The sequence below is a fragment of the Sander lucioperca genome, chromosome 2, assembly GCF_008315115.2.
Source record: "Sander lucioperca isolate FBNREF2018 chromosome 2, SLUC_FBN_1.2, whole genome shotgun sequence".
In the NCBI taxonomy this organism is placed as follows: Eukaryota; Metazoa; Chordata; class Actinopteri; order Perciformes; family Percidae; genus Sander; species Sander lucioperca.
In genome coordinates, this window is record NC_050174.1 from 8,934,972 (window position 1) to 8,959,117 (window position 24,146).

The 24,146-nt window shown below is 38.8% G+C and overlaps 2 protein-coding genes across 3 annotated transcripts; both read right to left on the reverse strand.

Annotated features, from left to right (window-relative positions):
• Positions 1-1,894: 1,894 nt before the first annotated feature.
• Positions 1,895-10,082, reverse strand: rgs7bpa (regulator of G protein signaling 7 binding protein a). 2 transcript variants are annotated; one of them, XM_031305910.2, is made up of 6 exons: positions 9,110-10,082; positions 8,022-8,188; positions 4,491-4,621; positions 4,086-4,230; positions 3,171-3,241; positions 1,895-2,952 (listed from the first exon to the last, which is right to left on the reverse strand). In XM_031305910.2, exons 1-6 carry the CDS (start codon positions 9,257-9,259, stop codon positions 2,861-2,863), a joined length of 756 nt encoding a protein of 251 aa, XP_031161770.1. In that variant the 5' UTR covers positions 9,260-10,082; the 3' UTR covers positions 1,895-2,860. The 2 variants fall into 2 exon arrangements, with proteins under 2 accessions (XP_031161770.1, XP_031161771.1); XM_031305911.2 differs by having other exon boundaries at positions 9,541-10,080.
• A 1,548-nt stretch (positions 10,083-11,630) lies between these two features.
• Positions 11,631-21,035, reverse strand: si:dkey-250l23.4. Its single transcript, XM_031305675.2, has 4 exons — positions 19,807-21,035; positions 15,454-15,691; positions 14,332-14,457; positions 11,631-13,216 (listed from the first exon to the last, which is right to left on the reverse strand). The coding sequence occupies exons 1-4, from the start codon at positions 20,827-20,829 to the stop codon at positions 13,011-13,013; spliced, it is 1,593 nt and encodes a 530-aa protein (XP_031161535.2). The 5' UTR covers positions 20,830-21,035; the 3' UTR covers positions 11,631-13,010.
• Between the last annotated feature and the right edge of the window lie 3,111 nt (positions 21,036-24,146).

The window sequence follows — 24,146 nt, forward strand, 5'->3', positions numbered from 1 at the left end:
ATCTCATTAAGTTCAAGGAACTCTAAATAAACATACAGATGGGTGACAAAATAGAAATAAACAAACATCAGTAAGGTGTTAGGCGAAAGCCTCTATGTTAGTCAGTGGGAGATGTACAGTAAATCTACAGGTTATAATGCAGCCCTGTTTTCAGCTTTGTGAAGATGCATTTTTAGACACTGGTTTTGAAATAATTTATTTAGCTTAAAAAGTAGGTAAATTTTATCTGGTTTTCACTGGAAAGTGAAAATATATACAGTGCTGCTCATAAATATTCATACCTATGGTCAAGTTGACTAAAAAGAGGAATAAAAATAATCATCTTTTGGAAATTGATCATAATGCCTTAATTAAAAAAATGAGGAAAAATCCGACCTTTTAAGGACACCAGTTTTTTTGTGAATTAATAATGTATTGTAAATAAATAAATGTTCTTCCTTAAAATACAGGGGCCATAATTATACATACCCCTATGTTAAATTCCTATAGAGGAAGGCAGATTTTTATTTTGAAAGGCCAGTTATTTAATGGATCCAGTATACTATGCATCTTGATAAAGTTCCCTTTGCCATTGGAATTAAAATAGCCCCACATCATCACATACCCTTCACCATACCTAGCGATTGGCATGGTTTTATTTCAGTAGCCTAATAGCTGGTTTGATTTGCATTGATATGGATCTTATCTCAGTTAGCTATTAGGCTAACTGACATAAAACCATGCCAATCTGTAGGTATGGTGAAGGGTATGTGATGATGTGGGGCTACTTTAATTCCAAAGGCCAAGGGAACTTTATCAGGATGCATAGTATCCTGGATCCATGAAATAACTGGCCTTTAAAAATAAAAATCTGCCTTCCTCTATGGGAATTTAACAAAGGAGTATGTATAATTATGGCCCCTGTATTTTAAGGAAGAACATTTATTTATTTACAATACATTATTCATTCACAAAACAAATTGGTGTCCTTAAAAGGTCGGATTTTTCCTCATTTTTTTAATTAAGGCATTAAGATCACTTTCCAAAAGATGATTTTTTTATTCCTTTTTTTAGTCAACGTTAGCATGGGTATGAATACTTATGAGCAGCACTGTATATGTGTATATTCTAAACAACAGTTTATTTAAAACTATTATAGAATCAATTTATCCCATTGTGCTGTTTTGGTATTTCTATCCCTGCATGCATTGGGCATGTCCCCAGTTTGTTAAAGGGCTCACATTCACATCTGCAGGCAGTTTAGAGTTATAAATTCACCTAACCTGCTATCTAAATTATAATTAGTATTGTACATTTAGCCCATTTTTGGTGATGATTGGGATTTATGAAAGAAACCATGTCAGCCCCTGATCACTACATGCTGAGGAAACTTTAAAGTTTTTCCTTTACTGATAAAAATATACTTCATTCCAGCAGCAAAAGTAGGTGACCAGTTAGATCTTGTCTGAGGTCTTTCTCTCTCTGTCTCTTTTTCACCCTATTTCTCCAGCCCTCTGTAAAAATAAACAAAAGCTGCTTGTTATGGACTTAATAAAAGATTATCTTGCTTTTCTGTCCCTCCCATTCTGTATTTCCATCTATCTCTGTCCCCGTCTAACCCTCCTAGATAGAAATGTTTACTCTACAAACAGGCTTAAGAATGGAACAATCAATAGCAAACCAGAAAAAATACAAAAATAGCATACAGCAAAGTTTGGGATGTTTTTTCCCCAAATATAAATTATAAGAGTTGACTCTTTAACTATCATTCCATTAAATGAATTTAGTTTGACTCACAATTTTTACGAGATCTCAAATACCTAAATCTGTCAGACATTTTCTTTTTTGAAAGTTTGTCTCCACCCAGTGGACACTTCATTATATTACATGCAAGGCAATTACAGAGACTAGTTGATTAGTTTCAATAACAAAAGTTTTATTAACAATGTAAAATGACCTATATCAGCTTTAACTACTGTACCTTCACTGTGCCCTAAACATTGATCACTATCAATAATACGCAAGACCCATGCTGCCTGGCCTCTGTCTGCACTGGATTGCCTCAGACAGAGGGAGGCCCTCCCTGCTTATACCAACCAACAGATTCTTTGCTAACCATCTTTGAAAATAATTAAGAGAGCATTGTGTAAAGAGTATGTGTATATACAAGTCTAATGTCTTAATTTATAGATAGATATTGTGTGCAAAGAAGTTTTTCATTTTGAGTATTGTATGATATATTCCATTTTGATGCTGGAAAGTTAAAGTTGGATACAGGTACTTGGTTTATGGAAGACTAAATTAAGTACATTAAGAAGAAAAAACAGCAAGGAACAGAAAACAGAGACTGTAATACACAACAAACGTATTCTGCACAAACCTGTCATCTCAGCTTAGACATACGAAGGACTAACTTTGTCTTAGCAAGCGCCGTCCTGAAATATTCGGATTGGCATCTATTCATAAGTTATTGCATTATTTCTAACAGAAACTGACAATAATATTCCCTTTTTTAAAACATGAATCCTCATTTCATTCACTCAGGTTTGTGGAAGTAATTGAACACTGACATTATTTCAAATGGCCTCTCATTCTCTTTTACATTGGACAAGCAGATATCAGACTTAATTTACCAAAAAAGGAAAAATCTGTTGCAAAATATCTTAAAATATATGTTCATGACTTTTGTTTTCATTACATTGCAGTTACAGTTCTTCTTTGTATTACAAAATAAAATTATAAAATGGACAGCTTTTAAAAAAAAGAGAAAGAGGCAATTTATTTGAAAATGGCAGTAATAGATTGGTGGGAGACACAAGTGGTGAAGGACAGTGGGTAATGGTGTCTTTGTTGCCGCCTCCTACCCACGAAGGCGGGGCCCTTAGCTGGTTACCAGGCAACAGAGCCCAAAGAACCTCCTCTTCCTCTGTCGGACCAGTGGGTAGGGAGTCAGGTTCAGCAAACTGCTGTCATCTAGACACAAGGACACACAGCGGATCACTGCCAGGTCAGACATTTTTTGCTAGATTTAGCAATGCGTTGGTTCAAGCCACTCTTTTTCCCAAAAAATCTTCTATACTTTTTACCTATAAAAGATTGTGAAAGTGTCACTGCTCTGTGGGGTTGAGGTTTGTGTGGGGATGTGCATGTAAGAGGGGGAAGATTAATAAAGTGTTCGGTTTCTATCTTACCTTGGTTCTTCAATGGTAAAGGCATTGTCTCCCTGAGTTTACTGAGAAGGTTCTTCATCTCCCTCATATCTCTACAATAACACAAATAAGGGCTTTTATGTAGTGTATCTGAAACATCTATCATGTGGTATATTTTCTCACTAACTCACTCACTCACTCACTCACTCACACACACACACACACACACACACACACACACACACACACACACACACACACACACACACACACATATATAACAAACAACATTTGCTTGAATATCACTTCCTGTTCTGGCTATTGCAGTAGCCTTAATCCTTGGCCAATATATTGACTTGTCAACATGAAACGTGTCAGCCACACATGGGCTCTCCACACACACACACACACACACACACACACACATTTTTGCAGCGTCATCTTAAATACATCTTAAAATATATTGTATTTTATAAAATGTATTGTATTAGTCTAATTTCAGCACCTCATATAATAAACACTCGGATGAAGCACAGTACACTCTGTGATTACTAGATGCGTATGTAAATCCCCAGTATGTAAATTATTTTAGTAAGTAAGTAAAAAACAGTTATGCAATCGTATTTCTTAAAATCAAATATTTAACAAATCCAGCGGTAAAGGAGCAACCATTACATCATTAATAAGGTTGAAAGAGGAACAATTGGGGTTTGATATAATTAAATAAAGTGTTTTAACTACATATGAGTGTATTTTAAAGAAAGCATTAGCTGCTAATAATGTACTGTGAATGAAATGATAAATGATGCAAAATGTTAATTGATTACTAATCTTTTAATAGTACTTGCATAATTTGCATTATGTTTCCTGACACATGTACTTTGACCAACGAGGAACATGTAGAATTATTCAAAAACATGCACACAGAAGGAAGCAAGACATTTTTTGTCTACCTACCTTTCTATGTTTTCTATGTCATTGGCCACCAGCCAGCAGAGCTGAGGAAAGTCAGTGGGGGAGGAAGAGGTGTCCTCCAGGATCGGGATATCTGAGCTCTCCTCTATCTTACTGTCGACCCCGGTAGGGCCACAGGAATCCTTACCTAAAGATAACAGAGAGCAGCTAGCCTTACATACGTCTCACTACTACAGTACATGCAATAAACACTGTCAATAAATACTTATATCTGTGCATATATTTTGAAATCTGCTAGTGTTGTGATTGTCTTCTGTTTTATTGGTTGTTTATTTTAAATAAATTAAAATGTTAAAAAGAGAACTAAGCATGCTGTATATAAACTAGCACACATGCATATATACACAAACTCAAAAGCTATGCCATGAGGCTTATTCATGTATTAACCTTTCCTGTGGAGCTGCAGGGACCCCAGCAAGCAGACGGATTTGAGCATCTCTGTGATGTACATCTCCAGACAGCACTGCAGCTGGATGAATAGCCTACAGATCTCAGGGTGGATCTCCCCGTCCTCTGGCCTAAAATGACACATAGTTGGAACACAGCAAGGTTACTGGCTAGCTGGGACTTAATAAACTCTGGATACAATCACCAACTTTATGGAAACAAATTAAAATCATAGTCCCTTATAGAAAGAAGTTCATAGAAAACCTCTTAATGTCTCTGTGTACTGTTAAACAGTAGTTAACAGTAGTTTAACTTAAAGTGTACAAAGTATACTTGAAGTTGTTTCACTTTAGCACAGTACACTTAATACACTTCAAATTGTGCTTTTCTACAATTTAATTACAACTAAAATATATTTAGTACAAAATGAGTTGTTCCAAAATAGCATGCTTCAAGATAACTATTTATTAACAAACTTGAAGTATGCTGATGATTAGTCTGTCTTCAAAAACATTCAAGTATGCTACAATTTAATACACTTAGTATACTTTTTTTTTCACCTGGGTTGATTCATGAGTTTAGCCTTGTTGTGCTCAGTTACTTAGCAGTAGCAGTTCCACTAAAAAGATTTCAATAGTAAAATAGTAAACAATAGTATAGTAAAGAAAAGTTCCTTAAATATTATACCACAGACCGCCCCCCATTTTATGTTAATTATTTGATTAATTGATGTCTCAAAAAATGATTGAAAAAGTTGCCAAAGTTTGAGTGCAGTATGTGTTGATCACTTACATGTGTAGATAAAATGGCGAAAACCGTAATTGACGTCTAACTTTTGTATAATAAATTAAATTTTCAGCATGCACATCTTCTACATCATAAACAGCCATTACTAACATGCATTTATTTTGAACTATATTAACAAATATGAAGAATAGCCCTCTTAATACAGTTTTGCCTGCTTGTGATTAAATGAATATGATCAATAATCTGAACAATTCAATTACTAATAGCAGCAGCTAATGCCAGAAGGGGTTATAAACTCAAATACATACAAAAAGTTTAGCAAAGTTTACCAAATTTAAACCATCAGATAAGAGATACGGTGTGGAGTTTGCATTAATGATGAAGAAATAGGAGCTATCAGTTTCTTTAGACCTGTTTCTGTTGTTTTATGTCAACAAGCAGACAAGGTCAAAATTGCTACTGACTGGATTTTGCATGATTATGTTGTTGTGTGTCCACATTTTTTTTTAAGACAGTTTGTTTAACCATCTGAGAATGTATGAATGAAATGCATTGAAGAAGTTCAAACGTAAAAACCCCATCTGAATACTTTTCATTTACCCAGAGTTGATCACTTGCTTTTATGAGACACCACAGTAGCTTCACAACCATATACATCTGGTGTTTAAGGGGAAACTACAGCAGGTGATATTTAGTGGGTGTGATATCACAGAGGAAAGTGACAGCGATGAAAGGCGTGAAACTTGCACCTGGTACAATTATTTCTCACACAAATCATGCTGTTGCATTCCCGTCTTCCAACAGCAAGCTTCTCCTTCCCATTGTTGTTTTGTCAAAGTGCTGCCTTTTACAGTACTGTTGTTAAAGCACAGCTGTCATCAATGCTATCCTGCTTATCAGCTTTTCTCTAGCACATCGGAGAGGCCTCACATCACTCAAAGCATTCAGACACACTGGCTTTATTTGATTAAAGGGGACTAATCTGTGCTGTCTAATTCAAGCTCTGTGTCTCTAGTGTGTCTCGAGTAGTGGAGATGGACATTGAAATGGCCTGGAGAGCTTTTAGAGAAGGAGGCTTAGAGTATGTGTTGGTGATGATTATGACAATGATGTTGATGCTGTTATCAGTAGGAACTGAGTTCTCTCTAAAGCTGCTGCGCTGTCCCTATTTCAATAGCAGCAGCAGAAAATTCAAGCACAGGACTGTAATAGATACTACTTGTAGTCTTGGAGGTATAACTGTATCTAGCTGTATAATTACACTATAAATAAAAAAAAGTAGTAATATTATATAAAATTATATTATTAAAGCATTGTTCAATGGATGTTGTATGACTCATGCCCCTGAATGACAGGAAACATGCAGTAGACATGCTTACTGGCTAACCATAGGAGTGTGGCACGCACATGTGGTTCAAAGCCTCCATACATTAAATGGAAAGATTTTGTCATGCATGTAACAGACAGTGAAATATATGCATTCTTAAATCACTGTACGATATAACAAGTGGATTAATTATTTAGCCAGGAAATGGGTTACAGAGCAGAGTACAGCCTAACATATTCTAAACTCATCCTCATGAAAAATGTGGCAGACTAATATTTAATGGGAGAGCATTCAATGGTTTCACAGTTCTCCAACAAAAGTGTATGCCTGTTATAAGGATGAAAATGAGCTATAGCAGGAGTAAATCTGATGCTGTTATTGTTCCAATAGTGCCAGGGCTTTGGCAAACAGTTAGCACTGCAGAATGTCCTCCAAATCTCTCTCACCACTGGCTTCAGTCTGTCTGATTGTTATTTAAGTAAGTTTGAAGGTTCCAAGTCAGCTGGCATCTTAGCTTCACAGAGGACCTTCAAATCCCAAGCCTAACTTTGCCCTTCTTCCACTGGCACCAATGTGGGGTAGATGTTGTGCTCAATGAAGAGTGCAGGCCAAGTCAACAGACATGTCAGGCTTCTATCATAACTGTTTTCTCGCTATCACCCAAACATCTATCATAAACAAACCTATATCGTAATATATTTTACATTGACTTTCATTAGGGTATCATTTGTTTTTGCTAAAAAGAAAGAGCCAAGGATTTGGATTCTTGCAGACATTCTGTACTACATCCATTGTTGAAAGCATGTTAGTATCTAAATGTTCAAATGACCATAACAGAAACACAGCACACAAAACACACACAAAACACACACACACACACACACACACACACACACACACACACACACACACACACACACACACACACTCTCTCTCTCTCACAATACATTAAAAGTAACAATGCAAAAGTCATTGGCTCTACATTATTGATAATATTATCTCAGAAATTCGTTGTTCTGAGAAGCATTTCACTTCATGCATTAACGTTTTAGACCCCAGCTAATGGGAAACAGCCAGTTACAGCATGTTGTTGTGATTGCTTCCTGGTAAAGCTGTACCCTAGCAATTAGAGACATTATGGTTTTTAAAAAAAAACTGATCTCATGTTCTGTTTTCCCCAAATTATTGTCACACTTCAAGCCCACTAGTTCACCAGTAATGGGGCAGACACTTGAATTATTTCTTTGAAGTGTAGAGGAGTAGGCTTAAGTATAAATGTATAAATGTGCCTAAAACGGGGATGCTTATAGAAACTAGAGATGTACTTTGGTAAAATGTGCTACTTTTCAACTTTAGGCGCAACAGTGTTGCAGAGCGCCCTATTTGGTGCACTTTCAGAACCATTGATAGCAAGGTACTAATTTTCAGCACCATGGACAGCGTCGGTGCCAACCTACCCCGATATCAAGGAGAGACTGTGGTGTGCCGCTCTCGCCATTTCGCAGCCTTTAGTTCGGGTCTTCAACATTTCGGCCCGTAAGGAAGGACAGTCCACAGTGATTTCGCCAATGGAGATGACCAGCTCACGGTACAGAGCCACAAGCGTATTGAATTCTTGGACGATCTGTGAATGAGACGATAAAATCACACAAAAATAAGTTATTCCCTAAATGACTTAGTCAAGTCCACACACATATAACAAACAACATTTGCTTGAATATCGCTTCCAGTTCTGGCTATTGCAGTTGAATAGCCTTGATCCTTGGCCAATATATTGACTTGTCAACATGAAACTTGTCAGCCCCACACACACACACACACACAATGTGCCAGTGCAGGTGCATTGTGGTATAGGCATCAATTGAAATAGTATTTCAAAATGTACAACCTATGCGGTCAAAAACATATTGATATATAATAGAAACATGCGATTAAGCAAAAAAAAAGTGAAGCATTGCCATCAAAATTGTCCGCAAAGTCAAAGTGGATGATAAATGAATTGATTTTTCTTTTATTGACAGGGGTCCCATTATGCTAAGTTTGGTTGTTTGCACAACCTCAGAGCTTGAGATTGCGGGACACAAATATTTCGTTCATTTTGTGCAACTCCTGCATAGCATCCTGCTGCACTCCTGTAGGCTATAGGAACAGAGAGGTTCCATTACGTTCACTAATGTGTGAAAGGGTGAAGCAGGCTATAGCCTATATATGATAATTCCTGCCAACATCTGTCAAAACACGGGACCTCTGTGCTATGAACACCTAGATTATATTGTAATTCAGGCAATTTTGAAATCAGTCTAAATCATCAGCACTCCAAATGCAAATCACACAGTCAATCTGCACGCCGAGATGATCTGTTTGGCATCACTGCCGACAAAGCAATGCAAATGCACAGTCTTTTTGCAGTTATTAACAGCTGTCGCCTCTGCACCCTGCATGCACGGGATAGTCGATCGTCCTATAGAACAAAGAAAGCTAGGGATAATAACATAGCACTCCTTATCAGAGGCACCATGCAGGCATTGACGTGTCGCAAACCTACCATTCTGCAGTCGGCCACGGCGCGCTGGGCTTTGCGGGTACTTTCGGTGCTCTCCCTCCTCTGTGGGTCTCGGCAAGGAGGCTTGCCAATCTGGAAGATGTTCCCGGAGGATCTGGGGCGGTTTTTGCGCCCATTCGATGCAGAACTCATGCATACACATCCACTAATAAAACAGCCCTAATACAGAACGGTTTTGTCTTATTTCTCCACCAAACTTCACCACTTTCTCTCTTCCTGCCTCACCACCCAGTACCTTACTGTTCACCTTATTCTCTCCTCTGTATACGCTCAATTCACCTTCGCCAACTACTGGCTGGGTTGGATCTCGATTATTGTTATTGCTCTGTCTATCTCTCACGTTCCTCCCCTCTAGTGTGGGAGACGGAGCAAATATTTTCCCGGACGAGCCTCTGAGTGCAGAAAAAAAGTACCGGATGAGCGTCTGCGACTCCTCTCCGCATTGCCCTGACTGCAGCGGGACGCAAGTCACCTTCACCCCAGCAGCACACGGTGCACAGTGAAGACTTCACACCCAACCCGGAGTCCAGCTAGCTGAGGTGTCTTCTCTGACGCACCGATGTCGGAAGGAGACGATCACATTCACGGATATTCTCCAAATGCAACCATTTTTTATGATTGCGCGTTTCCATTAAGCACCAATAAGACGGGCGATAACGATCGTTTCTTAGCTGCAGAATCTCCTTATAGAGACGAAATAACGCCACCAATGTCCCCGCTGACAATTTCACTGCGCACACTCCTCTGTGCCGGAGAAAATCTAAACGATAAAAAAAAACTTAATTCCTAGTATCGCGGTCTCAATTCGGCTCCCAGGGTCTGTTGGAGTGTCTCCAGCTGGTCGGGCGGGCCTATCTCTAATAACCTTGGAGAGGCAGTAGAAGACAAGCAGTTGCTACAGGCCTGACGTGGCTCTGTGGCTGGCAACACTGCGCACCCAAAGGACGGGAATACTAATAGGGCCCATCAAGTCAGACCCCCGCCCTGAGCTGTATCCTAAACGTGTGAAATTCAGGCTATTGGCCACTTTGCCTCCACAGTAAAAGAATACATTAAAATGCATTCAATATTGCAGTAAAGACTATATGTGTGTCCATTTAAACTTCAGTATTGAATACCACAATTTAAATACACATTTACTACGGTCTATTTATAATAATTATGCAGGCTCATTGTATTGGGACTTAAAGTGTGTTTAATGGTATTATTATTTTTATATCTATGCCTTTCTCAACAGAAATGATATGCCTATAGACACACATTGTGGTTAACATAAAAGTGTTACTTTATTAGAGACCCAAATATATTTTTAAGGTTGTTAAGGTGGTTACTAAGGGTAATCTTGCAATCCAGGTTATGTTATGTGTAAAACATAATAGTCCAACAGACCAATACAAAACCACAAAAAATGTAAGTAAATTGGAAGTAAGCTTCATGCACACAAACAAATGGAGAGCGGTGGCATCAAATAAAACAAAATACATAGGAATATATAAATGTATAATTTGTTGTCTATGGTTACACCACAAAAACTAAACTCTTTCAACATTTCTATTTTTTTTGTTTGCTATGAATGTGCCTGCTTTCAGCTGTGACAATTGCCCTTCCTGGCTTTTGACAACCACAAAGAGGAAAGTATGTGGTAGATATTCTGAATAAATTAGGAGTCCATTTCAGTGTATGGTGAGTGCTCTTTCTAAATCTGCATTACTAATTAATTGTGAATGCAGAAGAAGACTTTCAAAATCCATCTATGTACAGTACGTGACATACACCCACAGATGCACACAGCTGCACAAACACAAAGAGACACATCCAGTGACACAGGTAACATACAGTGTAATTTTATGTCTATTTAAATGTAAAAGATTCTGCACTGATCATGTGTTTGGTTTTGATCTCTTAGAAGAGATGGCACTCTAACTCGTCTCCTGGCTTAGCAATGACAAGTCAATTAATTCTTCTTAAATGGTTTTTACTCCAAAATGTGCATACCATTTTTATAAATAAACACATTTAAACTTGGCCAATAGTTAATACATTTTAAATGCTAATGCCTTCCTGTGCTGCCAACTGAAAGTCTTTCTCCATATCCTCCCCAAACACCTACCACAATGGAAACTTGCAAAGCAAACTGGAAAAGGACAGAGTCCAGTCTCTATCCAGGAGTAAGCAGAGCATGTGCTTTCCATATAGTAAGCTCCAAATATATCTCTTTGGGACTGCTTTACTTGCTGCACTACTGACCATCTAGGTGACACTTTCTGCCCCAAGTGCCAGTTTTTGTACCCAGAGGTCATTCCACCAAGGCTCGAAAACCTTGCCTGCTGTCCAACTGGCAACACACCAGACCACTTGATTGTTAAAGTTATACCAAACTGTGAACAATATGTGCATTGAGTGAAGCCCACATTCTTTACACTGATGCAAGTAGAAAATGAAAGTGAAGCCCTTTGGAAAAGCTAATAAAAGCAAATAAAAGAGGTATCAACTAAACAACTTGAATTGTGTCAGGTAAAAGCAATTTATTTGGCTCTAACACATGATTTCATTACCAAATTGGAAACCGCTTAAATTTACAAATTCATATCAAAGCCACATCTACATACCTGTATGTATGTGTTTCTGTGTAACTTTTGATATAAAATACAGTGACTTATTTCAACATTATTCCCTCCAGGGGGTGCTTAAGAACAATAAAAACCACAAAGTTCCTTCTTGTTGAAAAACAGCAAATTAAAAACATCTAGCAAGACATACTGTATATTATAACACAAGTGCCAACTAAAAAGGTTTTAGTAGCAAGGATATGGTGTATGGCGGTAAATTGGAACACAGAGGTTCATAAAACCATAAACAAATGGTCTCAACCCATACCAAAGAGCAAATCTCGTATTTAAAGAAGTTTTCTGAGGATGCATAAACTTGAAAATCCACCCAAAAACTGCTCACTCATGTTAGTCTTTTTTGTTTTATTGTGGGTTAGTCATTATTATTATTATCATTAATAATAATAATAATAATAAACTATGATTTACATTACAGTATTATCATTGGAATATGCAATACCTGTGGTAGTACTGAAATGGTATGTTCTGGTATGTTTTGGGCAAAAGTATAAACAAGCATCTCTACCTCATTGTAGCAGCTGCTCATGCTTGTGTTTCCTAATGATAAAATATATTGCAAATTGGTTCCACTGTCCATCAGAAGTTTCTAAATTAGATTTTGACAATACTGTTTGAATTCATAAGTGAAAAATTCGGAATACAAAGATGTTTGTCGTATTTTAAAGCATTACCATATGTTTTGTCACGACTGCACATCTCAAAATGAGATAATGTTTTGGGTTGGTAAGTATGAAATTGAAGAAAAGCTAATTGGAATTTTCCACTTTTGTTATTTCTAGTACTTACATTAATATGTCATTGAAAGTAATCAGACTAGGAGTAAGTTGGCTGTGCTGCTAATCAAAAAAATAAGCATTAATAGTATGTATGTAAATTATGTTGAAAGTAAAACACTACAACCTAGGAGATGTTATACGTGACATAATATATGTTTTATCTCCCATCCATACAGGAACAGGACATGTTGTGCAACCCACATTACATGTGCAACATGTGGAGACAGAGAACATTGGATTCCCAAACATCCTCCTACACCATTTCCCCATTTCAATCATTTATTAATGAGAGAAAACAAGCTGCCACCAGCTGTTGTTTCCCTGCTTGTCTTCTCATTAAAGCCTACAGCTTAGTTTCCCCTATATATATGTGCTTGTCTGCCCTCTGCTTCATTTTATTTCCTTACTTTACCCTCATCCTGCAGTATCCTCAACCTTTCCTCTTTCTATGTTGCTCCATCATTTTAGCTATGACTGTCAAAAAGAAGGGAAGAAGAGGTAGCAAAGGAAGCAGAATATGAAGAAGCCAATAACCCAGTTGACTGAGTAGATATAGATGATGACCATGTCCATGTCAAAACGCCAGCCTCGAGAGTCATCCTCAAAGTCCAGAGCGTCCAGACGGTAGCCTCCTCCATGGGGGAACTGGCGTCTAGCAATGGGACTGGACTGCCTCTGGAAGCCTGGTTTGGGTGACAAATAAGGCATCACATCTGGTGGTTTTCATTGAAGTAAAATATTTCTAAAGTAGTTTTCTCCTTATTTGAATTACTGTCAGGTAAAATGGATTCTAATGGTTTTTATAGTGGGAAAAAAGCATCAAAATCACATTGTCAGGAAGGTAGCTACTATTGAGGAAACCAAGGTCACGTCCTCGGTAATATATCTGGGAAATTATTATTTTTTTAAGAGTGATTCTGATGTTTTTTTCTGGACAACGTATCTTAAAATCTGCCGAAATAAAGTAAACTACTACTACTAAAGTAAAATAAAAGGGATTCAGTCTTCTCCATCAGAATTACACAGTATAGAGAAGGCTGCGGAACATTTAGACCATCAAGTGGGAGATAACATTTACCGAAAATATTATTGAAGTAAATTATGAGTAAATAAAATGTGTAATTTTGTGACCCTTTTTTTTTTTAAATACTTAAATTGTACGGAGTTTGGTTGGTAGGTAGTCAAACATTTCCTAGGGGGGCTGTAGGATTCAATCATAACCTGAGTATATTAGAAAATTCTGAACAAAATGTTTCAATCAACTCCTGCAGCATTATCAACTTTTCTACTGTATCTCCATATGTTCAGTTATATTCCAAACTACCATTATTTATGTATTTAAGTTGTATTGGCTTTATACAGTTCATCCATGTCGTGCTACTGCTTTCCTTGAAGCTGTGAGTCCATATTTTGCTGAAAGTAATTGTTGCCATAAGGGTAGGGTGTTTAATAGAAACTAATTTTGGGAACACTGCTTCCCCTCAAGATATTCTCCAAGAATTTTGTCTATAATAAGAAATTGCATGTGTGCGTTGGAAAGGCAGCAACTTAAATGTGTATTATGTATGCTATGAAATTAAAGCATCGGGTTTAATCTGCCACTGAAGCCTTGAGGTACTTTTAAGATAAATACATAGCAGGTACATATGTGCTACTCTGTCACAAGTCTTGTCAAGACCTACAATCTTACTTTAGCATTACAGTAAAGTGGCAATTGTGTCCTTCTGTTGCTGATATTTTGCCAAATCTGTTTATTTTAATCTGAGAGAATTCCGTGTATGAGTATTTAAGAACTTGCCTCCAAAGATACGGAAGAGTTTCCGGCAGCTTGGGAGAGGCCACTTTGCACAACTTGCTTTCTGGAAGTTTTGTTTCCGGGAAAGGTATTCCTTTGGGAAGAATGTTCTTGCTGTTTGGTTTAGCTCTGTAAGAAAGACAAGGAGACAAACTAAATATTATAAAACGTGAACATCTTATTTACACCTACACTTCTTTATAGCCTGGATAGATTATGTTTGATTGATTCAATGTATTCAAAGAAGCAGCAGATGCAGCATCATCAGACTCCCTCATCTTCTCCTTGTTCTGTTTCTGTGTGACCTTGGTTTTGGTAATCAACACAAGAATCTAATCTACAATCCTTGTCACCTAATCACTCACAAGAGCCCTTAGTGTGTCTGCAGTCCTCAAAACCATGGCCACTCTTGTCTTTTAATGGCCATAGCAGTGTCCCTGCCGCTCACTCTCTCCTACATACATCTAGAAGTAGGCCAAAGTGAATCACAGAACTGCATTACTTATTCATAGATCAGACTACGTTCCATGTAATCAGCTTGCAGTGATCACAAGGTTACATAAAATAGGTATGTCACTAAAGAGCATATGTGCAAAAATATTATTATTACAGTAGATTATGTAAGATTATTGTGTAATGACATCACATATAAGATTAGGGTTTCACTGTCTACAGGTGACGCAATTGCTAAAAAAATCTCTTTTGTCATATCGCAATGCATTTCCCACCCATCAGGTTAACCCATTTCTTATTTCCATCAGAAAGCACTAAATAAAAGTGTTCAGATTCTCGGTTGGGTGACTCATCTGGTCAGAGCTGAACTAAACGTCTACTCTGCTCCCTACGGGACATCTGCAGCTGGGCCCTCTGAACAATCTGCAGCTTAGATCTCATCTATGCAACAGCCAACAGACATACGAATACACATATAGCCTAGTTTCTAATTTACTATTACATTATGATTATTTGGTTCTAAACTACACATTTTACTGGCATATTTAAAACTGTATTTTTTATCCATCTCACATTATGTAATCTAAAATTTTAGCAGAGTCATAAGTAGAGGTGATTCGTATTTCAAATCATGTGAATTGTACAGCAAGTACTTTCTGTCCATTAGCTCACCCTTCTGGAAGAAGACATGTGTGATGATTGTTCTGCAGAGGGGGCAGGGGGTGTTGGTGGGGCTGTTCTTAGCCAGTGTCCTCAGACAGGGTTCACAGAAGATGTGGTTGCAGGGGTGACACATGTAAGGACTGAAGTATACATCCAAACACACAGCGCAGATGTAACCTTCTCTGTCAAAAGCGCTCATGTCCTCATCATCCTCGCTACTGCTGCTGGATGGGTTCCCTGTTGAACTCTGGGTAACAAGCAAACGCATAGGGTGAAAAGATAAATGATGTTGATAGATGTATTAATGCCCATGCATGTATTTTCTTGTAGACCTCTTCATGCAGATAAATATTTATGTGTGTATATATGCAAACATGCACATCTGCAAGCCTTTGTATACTGTAAAAAGTTCAGAAATGTGTTGGTTTTTGTGTGTTTTGGATGAGATTCACATCAGATTAGCACCAAACGTCTGAGTTTTATACATCTCAACACTTCTCTTCTTCTATCTCTAAAATCTAAAACCATGATGGCAAACCCATTTCTAAAGGGTCATGTCTACATGGAATGAGCTTCTGCAGACAGACAGATTAAGTAAAAGAAGAAAGGAGACAAATCCAGAAATCTGACTCCCCACATATGAGGTTTTGAGCATACATTATCACTGTGTCATCACACCAGCTGGCAATAAATATAAGTGAAAATGTCCTCTACTGCAGTCCTCTTGAGATTCTGTTTAAAATACTCTCTCTTTAATACACACATTTGATGAGTGTAAATTGTCTTTGACACCCACCTGCACAGCATAATAATATGTGTGAGGACATGAGGGTTTTAGATGTAAGCTCAGCAGAGTAAAACATCTACCTACCTACACTTTCTCATTTCTTATGGAAGAGCATAAACATTGTTTGCTAAATAGAGCATTTTGATCCTGATGCTGGCCCTAATTCAAACTCCCCTTACTCTACAGCAAACAGAGTTGTTGCTCTCTTCAGGTAGAGTTTTTCCATAAGACACAGTGTGGCTCATGCATACACAATTCTGTAAGCTAAAACATTTTGTTTACGCTGTAGATGGCCTGTCCTCAGTTTACCCTTTTAATCTAGTTTGTATCTTTTCATTTCATATGGCACAATACATCTGCCACCCCCACTGCTCCAATCCCTCTCATCTCCTCAGCAGTCAACTGCCCTCCCTCCCAGGTGCCTCTGCACCTAAATCCACACTCAGCATTTCCAAATTCCAAATAAAATTCATATGAGAGGAAGTACCAAAACCCGTTTTGAGAACAGTATCTGGGGTCCCTCAAGTCCCCCTACTCAGACCTGTGACGGCAGACTTTGAGGATTGGTGTCTGAAGCCTCAGTCTTAAAAAAAGCCCAGGGGGTGCTTCCAGAGTAATTACCACTTTATCGCCCAGGGGGAACTCCAGGGACTTCCGTGTTGCACCAGTCCTGCCTCCCAAGGTGTGTCATTAACACAGAGGAGAGAACACAGAGTGTACAGCTCCAAGTAATCATGGGCACTGAGGCTCTCCTGTGGCAACATACACAGTAACATGGCACCTTTGTCTTGGTTGCACTAGTAAATGTGTACATCAATAAATAAGTACTATTCTTTATCATTGGGAAGTAAAAGTAAATCAAAATCTTTTAGTAGACATAAAGTAAACTTTTTCTTTTTACTAACTTAACTTGTATTAGCTTCATTTGACTAATAGTGCTACTGCACCACTAACCTGACACAAATGTGGTTTGTGTAAACTTGAAAGAATAATAATTATTGTAGAATAGCAATAAATGTTTCTGCAGAACTATATGCAGTAGCTACATTCAGCCACAACCACATTTCATCTTCTGAGCAGCAGCTGGAGTAAGTAATTGAACAATCCAACACTAATTGCCTCTCCATGACCTACTTCCTGTGGAAAACTGCATGACAATAATACCTGCTCTGACCTTTGGCCTACTGTATACTATCTGCAAAATGCAAAAATTACATGATACTCTATCAGGGGGGTTAAAACAGCCATTTCCACAAACAATGAAGGCATAGGCAGTAAAGTTGCATGAAATCTGCAAAGGGGGAAATAAATAAAGCATCATATTTGGAAACACATTGTGTAATATGTATCCAGAATATAAACAACTTAAACAAGGCTTTGTGACCAAAGGGTTAAAAAAAATAATAATATGAGAGGGTGAATGAGAAAAACTACTGTTGCGCTGTCCTTGAGAAGTATCCTTAAGTCCCAATGGCTGAAATGCTGTGCTTGTAGTGAGCAGCTCCCAAATGAGAATGAGTGTAACTGTGCGAGTGCAAAGTTGGAAACAGCTGAGGAAAAGCATACACACTCAATAAGTCTTGATATTGATAAATGACCAAGCAAACTCATTTAATGTATTCTGAATTAATAAACAAACACGCTTACTCACTTTTTCTCTGAGAGTTAGGTGAGAAGACCAATACCACTCACACTGTGCATTAAGTATAGAGCTTAGCATAAACACTGGAAGCAGGGGGAAGCAGTTCAGCTAGGCTGGCTTTCTCCAAAGTTCAAATATGTACAAGCACCATTACAACTCACAAACTAATACACTGTATCTTATTTGTTTAATTCATACACAAACATGTTAGGACAACTTCCTAGAGTCTTGCTTTCACTGTGAGACAGCCAGGTGCCTAGCCACTGGATTATGTTACATGTATGTGACGTCAAAACATAACTATTCACATACAAGATTTCAAAACATGTCAAGCTTACCTGACTCTGACTATTTTTATCATTAACTATTTTTTAAATATATCTCATCAAAATGCACAGCACATAACTCTGTAAAACCACAATTTACATTACATTTTTGTTTGTGTTCACAAAAAAAATGAGATATAACATGTCCACAGCTTTAGAGGTGTTGATAGCCATATTTGTTTTCCTTTAGAGAGAGCCAGGCTAGCTGTTATACCCTGCTTCAGTATTTACGCTAAGGTAAACTAAGATAAACTAAGTTAAGCTAAGCTTATCCCCTCTTGACTTGGGCTACATACATAACATTCAAACATTATCAATCTTCTCATCTTACTCTCGGCAAGAACTTTCTAACATTTGGCTCTCGACCTTTAAGGTACACGTGATAACTGTAGGGCAAATTGGGAAAAATGTAAAAACACTTCATGCATTTTCCTCATGGTGGCACATGCCATCTGTTCTCCCCCACAGAAATAATCCACCACACTATAATGGACACAATTATATCTGCTAGAGAAGATAGTATGTGTATTATGTATCTACATCATACATACATTAACTGCAATTTGAGGGAGAGAGGAATATCTAAACTAAAAACAATATAATCAGCAGGACGACATTGAATTAGGGAATTGATTTTCTGTGTTTCAATGCAACTAATTTTATTCAGCTTTCTCTAACTCGGCAGTCAGAATAATTTCAATCCACCAACGTAACTGCAGATCTGCAGCAGCCAATCAAAACAGAATCTGCTCTGTTGTCTGGTTGCTTTTGAAGGGCTCTCCACCCAAGCCTCATCATGCAACTAATTCAGATGTAACCCCATTTTAAACCGTACAGACAATGGCTATTGAGAGGAGCTGGGTGCTGATAGGGCTGTCGACAGTCAGACTTAGATGAAATTAACACACAGACACAAATACACGTGCAGCCACACAGTCACATAAAGTGCCACGAATAAATACAGTGAAAAGTGGACCCAACACTCAATATTTAGGTCTGATTTGTGTGCATGTTGTATTTTACCACACACACAAACATACAAAAGTGGATCAGTTAGGTAATTTAAGGCTGAAGTGCCTTGAGACTTGAGAAACTTAAAAGTATCCTAAAGCTTCTTAACTGATAAAGACTACACATGAAGACAGCAATCTTTGGTTTGGTAAATGATAAATGAAAAAAAGTGTGTCATTGACCGGTAGATAAGTGCCCCTACTGTACTTCTCAGTGTCACATAAAATATCATGGTGCTTTAATAGTTGATACATTATTTGCATTGTATTAACATAGTATTAATTGGGAAATGGAATAGAAAAATAAATTATTCAATGATTTAATTATCAACTCTGTGGTTCTTCTTATACAGCAGCACCAAAAGATATAAGGTAGTTGCCTGATCTTAATCCTAAAATCACTGGTATATCGCATTGCACTTTTCTGCTTTTTTTTTGCACTTCTGGTTGGACGCAAACTGCATTTCGCTGTCTTTGTACTTGTACTCTGCATAATGACAATAAAGTTGAATCTAATCTAATCTAAAACATTTGGTAAAAGAACAGTGACTTCAGTACTCACTGTCATATTTAGGCTCAGTTATTTGTGTCATTCACCTGTCTGCTCTCTTGCAGTTGACTTTGTCTCCACCTTTCCCTTCTTCTCTGCCTCCTCCTCAGACACTTAATCCTGTTCTTCTCTCTTTTACTCATCCTCCTCTCAGGGAGAAAAGGAACACAAGGTGGCACCACTGCTGAGGTCATGGTTTGACCTATCACCTCCATCACACCACTGCCTCCTTCCTCGCCATCGTCCACATCCTCTTCCTCCTCCTCCTCTTCTTCTTCTCCTAGCTCTGAGTTGGTGAGAGATGGGATGTGTGTCAGATGGCTTTGTGACGATCGTCCAGTTGCTGTCCCTGTTCTCACCTCCATCCAGAATGGATCTGTCTCTCTGGGCAAACTAAATGGGTTGCAGTGCAGGTCTCCTGCTGCTGTTCTGGATGAAAGTCTCTGAGGGGACAGAGTTGTGGATCTGGTTTGGATGGGAGGCTGAGGGAGAGCAGAAGACATGGACCTCATTGCTGGCTGAGGGGATTGGGGGTTTAAATTGGCGGTGATGTTCCGGGTGCAGCCAATACTGGGAGGTCTAGGGCACGTGGATCCTCTCTGCAAGTTGTTCGCTCCTTCCAAAGGGCTGTTTAACTGGATGTCAGAATTACTGCTAGACAAACTTTCAGCGCTTCCTGTCCCTTGTCTGTCCTGGGCTCCAGCTCCATGTGTACCAGTTCTTTCAGTCTTTCTCTGCCTTTGTTTTCCTTTTTCCCTGCTTCCTGTGTGTTCAACATTTTGTCTCTCCTCATCCCTGTCTTGATTTCCCTCTCTCCATCTTCCTCTGTTGTCCTTGATGCAGGTCTTTCTGTGTGCTTTCCTCCCTGGCAGGGCAGGTCTCACCAGCTGCTCCACACTGCTCGACCTTCCCTCTCCGGCTGGATCTGCACTCCTCAACCTAGGTCTCACTGTCTTTAAGAATGGAGTGTAAGTCTCGTTGTTGCTGTTTTCTTCACGATCATCTTCACTTCCACGACCTCCAACTCTGCTTGATCCATTAACACCGGAGGGTTCCAAATGGGAGCTCATGGCGACGGTTTTGAGCCCCTCATTCACCAGCAGAGCACATCTGAAGCAACTTCTACCAGCTAGCCTGGTCTTTCCCCTGTCATCTTACCCAAAGTCTTCTCTCTGCCTCCCACTACTTCTGGATGTATAGGTTCAAGCTCTTTAGAGGGACTGTTCCAGTGTAGAGGAGGTGAGCAGTGCATGCCTCTAGCCTGGCCTATCCTGCCTGTTAGCCCGCTGGGACATTCCATGCTGTTGACAAAGCCAAAGTCCCCCTGGTGAGCCCCATTACAATAGGTGCACTGTTCATGGCCTCACTATTGTCCCGTGTGACCTATAGAAAACACATCCACTGAATACACAAAATAAGGTGAAAAAACCAGAGCCACCTTTTTTTTCTCACATCCACTAATATGGTGTCAGCTTTTTTTACTCTGGGGTTTACAAATAGAGCACAGAGTGTGTGTGTGTGTGTGTGTGTGTGTGTGTGTGTGTGTGTGTGTGTGTGTGTGTGTGTGTGTGTGTGTGTGTGTGTGTGTGTGTGTGTGAGTGCCTGGACTTGAAGAAAATCAAAATGTATTTGAGGAAAAAGATCAGGATAACTTGTTCAATAGCGCTTTGTTCTGTTTCTTATTATAATAGGTCATGCAACTGTTAATGTAATGTCTAATTGAGGGGAATGGCATAAGTTGGTACTTTGCATCATTGTTTACGTCTTGGTCTTTGATAAAATGTAAATTGACAGCCTTATTTACATAACTATTATTCACACATTCTTAGAAAATGATCACAGTGAATTACATAGCCCATTCTAAGGCATAAATTACCATCTTAGATACAGCTCCACAAGTCCTCTGATAATGCCTCACTGGTTTGTCCTAATTATGTCCTAACAGGCTGAAGACTAAGGTTCATGCCTTTGGCTTTTGGGATAATAAGCATTAGAATATCTCAGGAGATATGACTGGAAAATCACTTTTGAAAACCCATTTGTGCAGTGTGACTATTAAGTAATCTTTTCTCATGTATTTTTGTACTGTTTGTAATTTGTTCAAAATAAAGTAATAATCTTTCTTTATTACTAATTTTTAACCGGTTATCTAACTTTTCTAATATAATCACAAATATCTCGATTTGTGTGATCGTTTATCTCCTGCGCTGTAGTCTTAATTAATCAAGTTTGAATGACTTGCATTTTGGTCTCTCTGTCCACTACAGCCAAGGCTGAATGCCCAGGGGCCCCAGACCCCTCAGGGCCCCAAAAGCCCCAGATCATAGTGTGTTACAGTAACTGCTTTTTTGGTAATTTAACTAATTTCACATTTGTTATGGAATTTGTACCACTTAAGTGTAAAACCCTTCACACGATACATATTGCTACATAAAGTGCTGTTAAATAGAATAACTACAACAGTTTTTGGCCCATTTTTCCGAAAAGGTTAATCTGGCCATGAAGTTGTAAAACTTCACTCAGTCTCTGTGATACTGAAAAACCTCTGTATGGCTCTCTAGACAGACACACACACACACACACACACACACACACACACACACACACACACACACACACACACACACACACAATATACATTGGAATGTAAATTAAAAAATGCTGACACAAGTTCAATTAGAACACAGAACTTCTATTAGAACACAGAGGGATCTATAATCTCACAGTGTATTAATTCCAGACAGACACAACAGTTCAGTTTAGCATTCTTCTTCACAGTGAACACAACACAGAGATTTTCTGCACTTAACAGGAACTTACAAGAGGAAAGCAAACCACTCCAACTGAGAAAACCTGAAGAGAGAAAGCTCAGAATGAGAGAAAAGAAAGAAAAACAAGTCAACCCAGTTCATCTGAAAATGTCTGAACATAGACAGGTAAGTAAATGCTCTGTATAGAAGTTTAAGAACTAAATTGGTTTATAGTTTAGATATCAATTTGCCCAATTTGAAAACATAGGTGATCAAGGGTGATCAAGATTTTAGTGAAGGTGAGCTGGAGGACAGGTTGTGTTTGTTCATTCTGTTTGGCGAGGATCAGCACCTCTAAATCTGAGGCCATGGTTCTCAGCAGGAAACCGATGGAGTGCCTTCTCCAGGTAGGGAATGAGTCTTTACCCCAAGTGAAGGAGTTCAAGTACCTTGGGGTATTGGTCGCGAGTGAGGGGACAATGGAGCGGGAGATTGGTCGGAGAATCGGCGCAGCGGGTGCGGAATTACACTCAATTTATCGCACCGTTGTGACGAAAAGAGAGCTGAGCCAGAAGGCAAAGCTCTCAATCTACCGGTCAGTTTTCGTTCCTACCCTCACCTATGGTCATGAAGGCTGGGTCATGACCGAAAGAACGAGATCCAGGGTACAAGCGGCCGAAATGGGTTTCCTCAGGAGGGTGGCTGGCGTCTCCCTTAGAGATAGGGTGAGAAGCTCAGTCATCCGTGAGGAGCTCGGAGTAGAGCCGCTGCTCCTTCGCGTCGAAAGGAGCCAGTTGAGGTGGTTCGGGCATCTGGTAAGGATGCCCCCTGGGCGCCTCCCTAGGGAGGTGTTCCAGGCACGTCCAGCTGGGAGGAGGCCTCGGGGAAGACCCAGGACTAGGTGGAGGGATTATATCTCCAACCTGGCCTGGGAACGCCTCGGGATCCCCCAGTCGGAGCTGGTTAATGTGGCTCGGGAAAGGGAAGTTTGGGGTCCCCTGCTGGAGCTGCTACCCCCGCGACCCGTTACCGGATAAGCGGAAGAAGATGGATGGATGTTTGGCGTTAAACAGAGACAAGATGAAAACGTTACATCCATGATATCTGAACAATGTACCAGAAATCTTGTGCGTAAGGCATATATAATACAAAAGAGCAAGAAACAAGTAATGCTACATGTTTTATCACAGTGATCTGAATATCTTAGATTAATCTGCAAATTGGAGTATGTTTTTTTTAAATATACCCAGCTTCTTTAATTTTTTTTACATAGCAAATTCATGCATTCAATGCATTTACTGTGTGAATACATTAGCAAGCAAACATCAAAATGCATGCAGTCACAGACACGTGTAATGAAACAATCACATGTGCTTATAAGTAAATTGATCGCATATATAAATACAAGGAGAAAAGTATCTATAAGCAACATTTTTAGAGTCATGATTTAGAACTATGACACATTATCATGTGCATTATCTGCAGTATTAACACACGGTCATACTATAAAAATGACGTTATAATTTTCATTAGGAAAAAGATAAATAAGGACATGTATCATACTGTAAAAAAATATTAAGATCTAATGTTTGATTTAGAGTACGGTCCATAATTCAAATAAAATTCAACAATTATTT

Bases quoted from the DNA above. Each gene is read 5' to 3' on its own strand.
- rgs7bpa (XM_031305910.2), bottom strand. From the start codon at position 9,259: ATGAGTTCTGCATCGAATGGGCGCAAAAACCGCCCCAGATCCTCCGGG. The intron at 8,189-9,109 runs GTAGGTTTGCGA...TCTCATTCACAG, and splicing joins CCGTGGCCGACTGCAGAATG to ATCGTCCAAGAATTCAATAC. The intron at 3,242-4,085 runs GTAGGTAGACAA...GTGTTATTGTAG, and splicing joins GACATAGAAAACATAGAAAG to AGATATGAGGGAGATGAAGA.
- si:dkey-250l23.4 (XM_031305675.2), bottom strand. From the start codon at position 20,829: ATGAGCTCCCATTTGGAACCCTCCGGTGTTAATGGATCAAGCAGAGTT. The intron at 15,692-19,806 runs GTGAATGACACA...CTTGTTACCCAG, and splicing joins AACTGCAAGAGAGCAGACAG to AGTTCAACAGGGAACCCATC. The intron at 13,217-14,331 runs GCAAGTTCTTAA...CACCCAAACCAG, and splicing joins ACTCTTCCGTATCTTTGGAG to GCTTCCAGAGGCAGTCCAGT.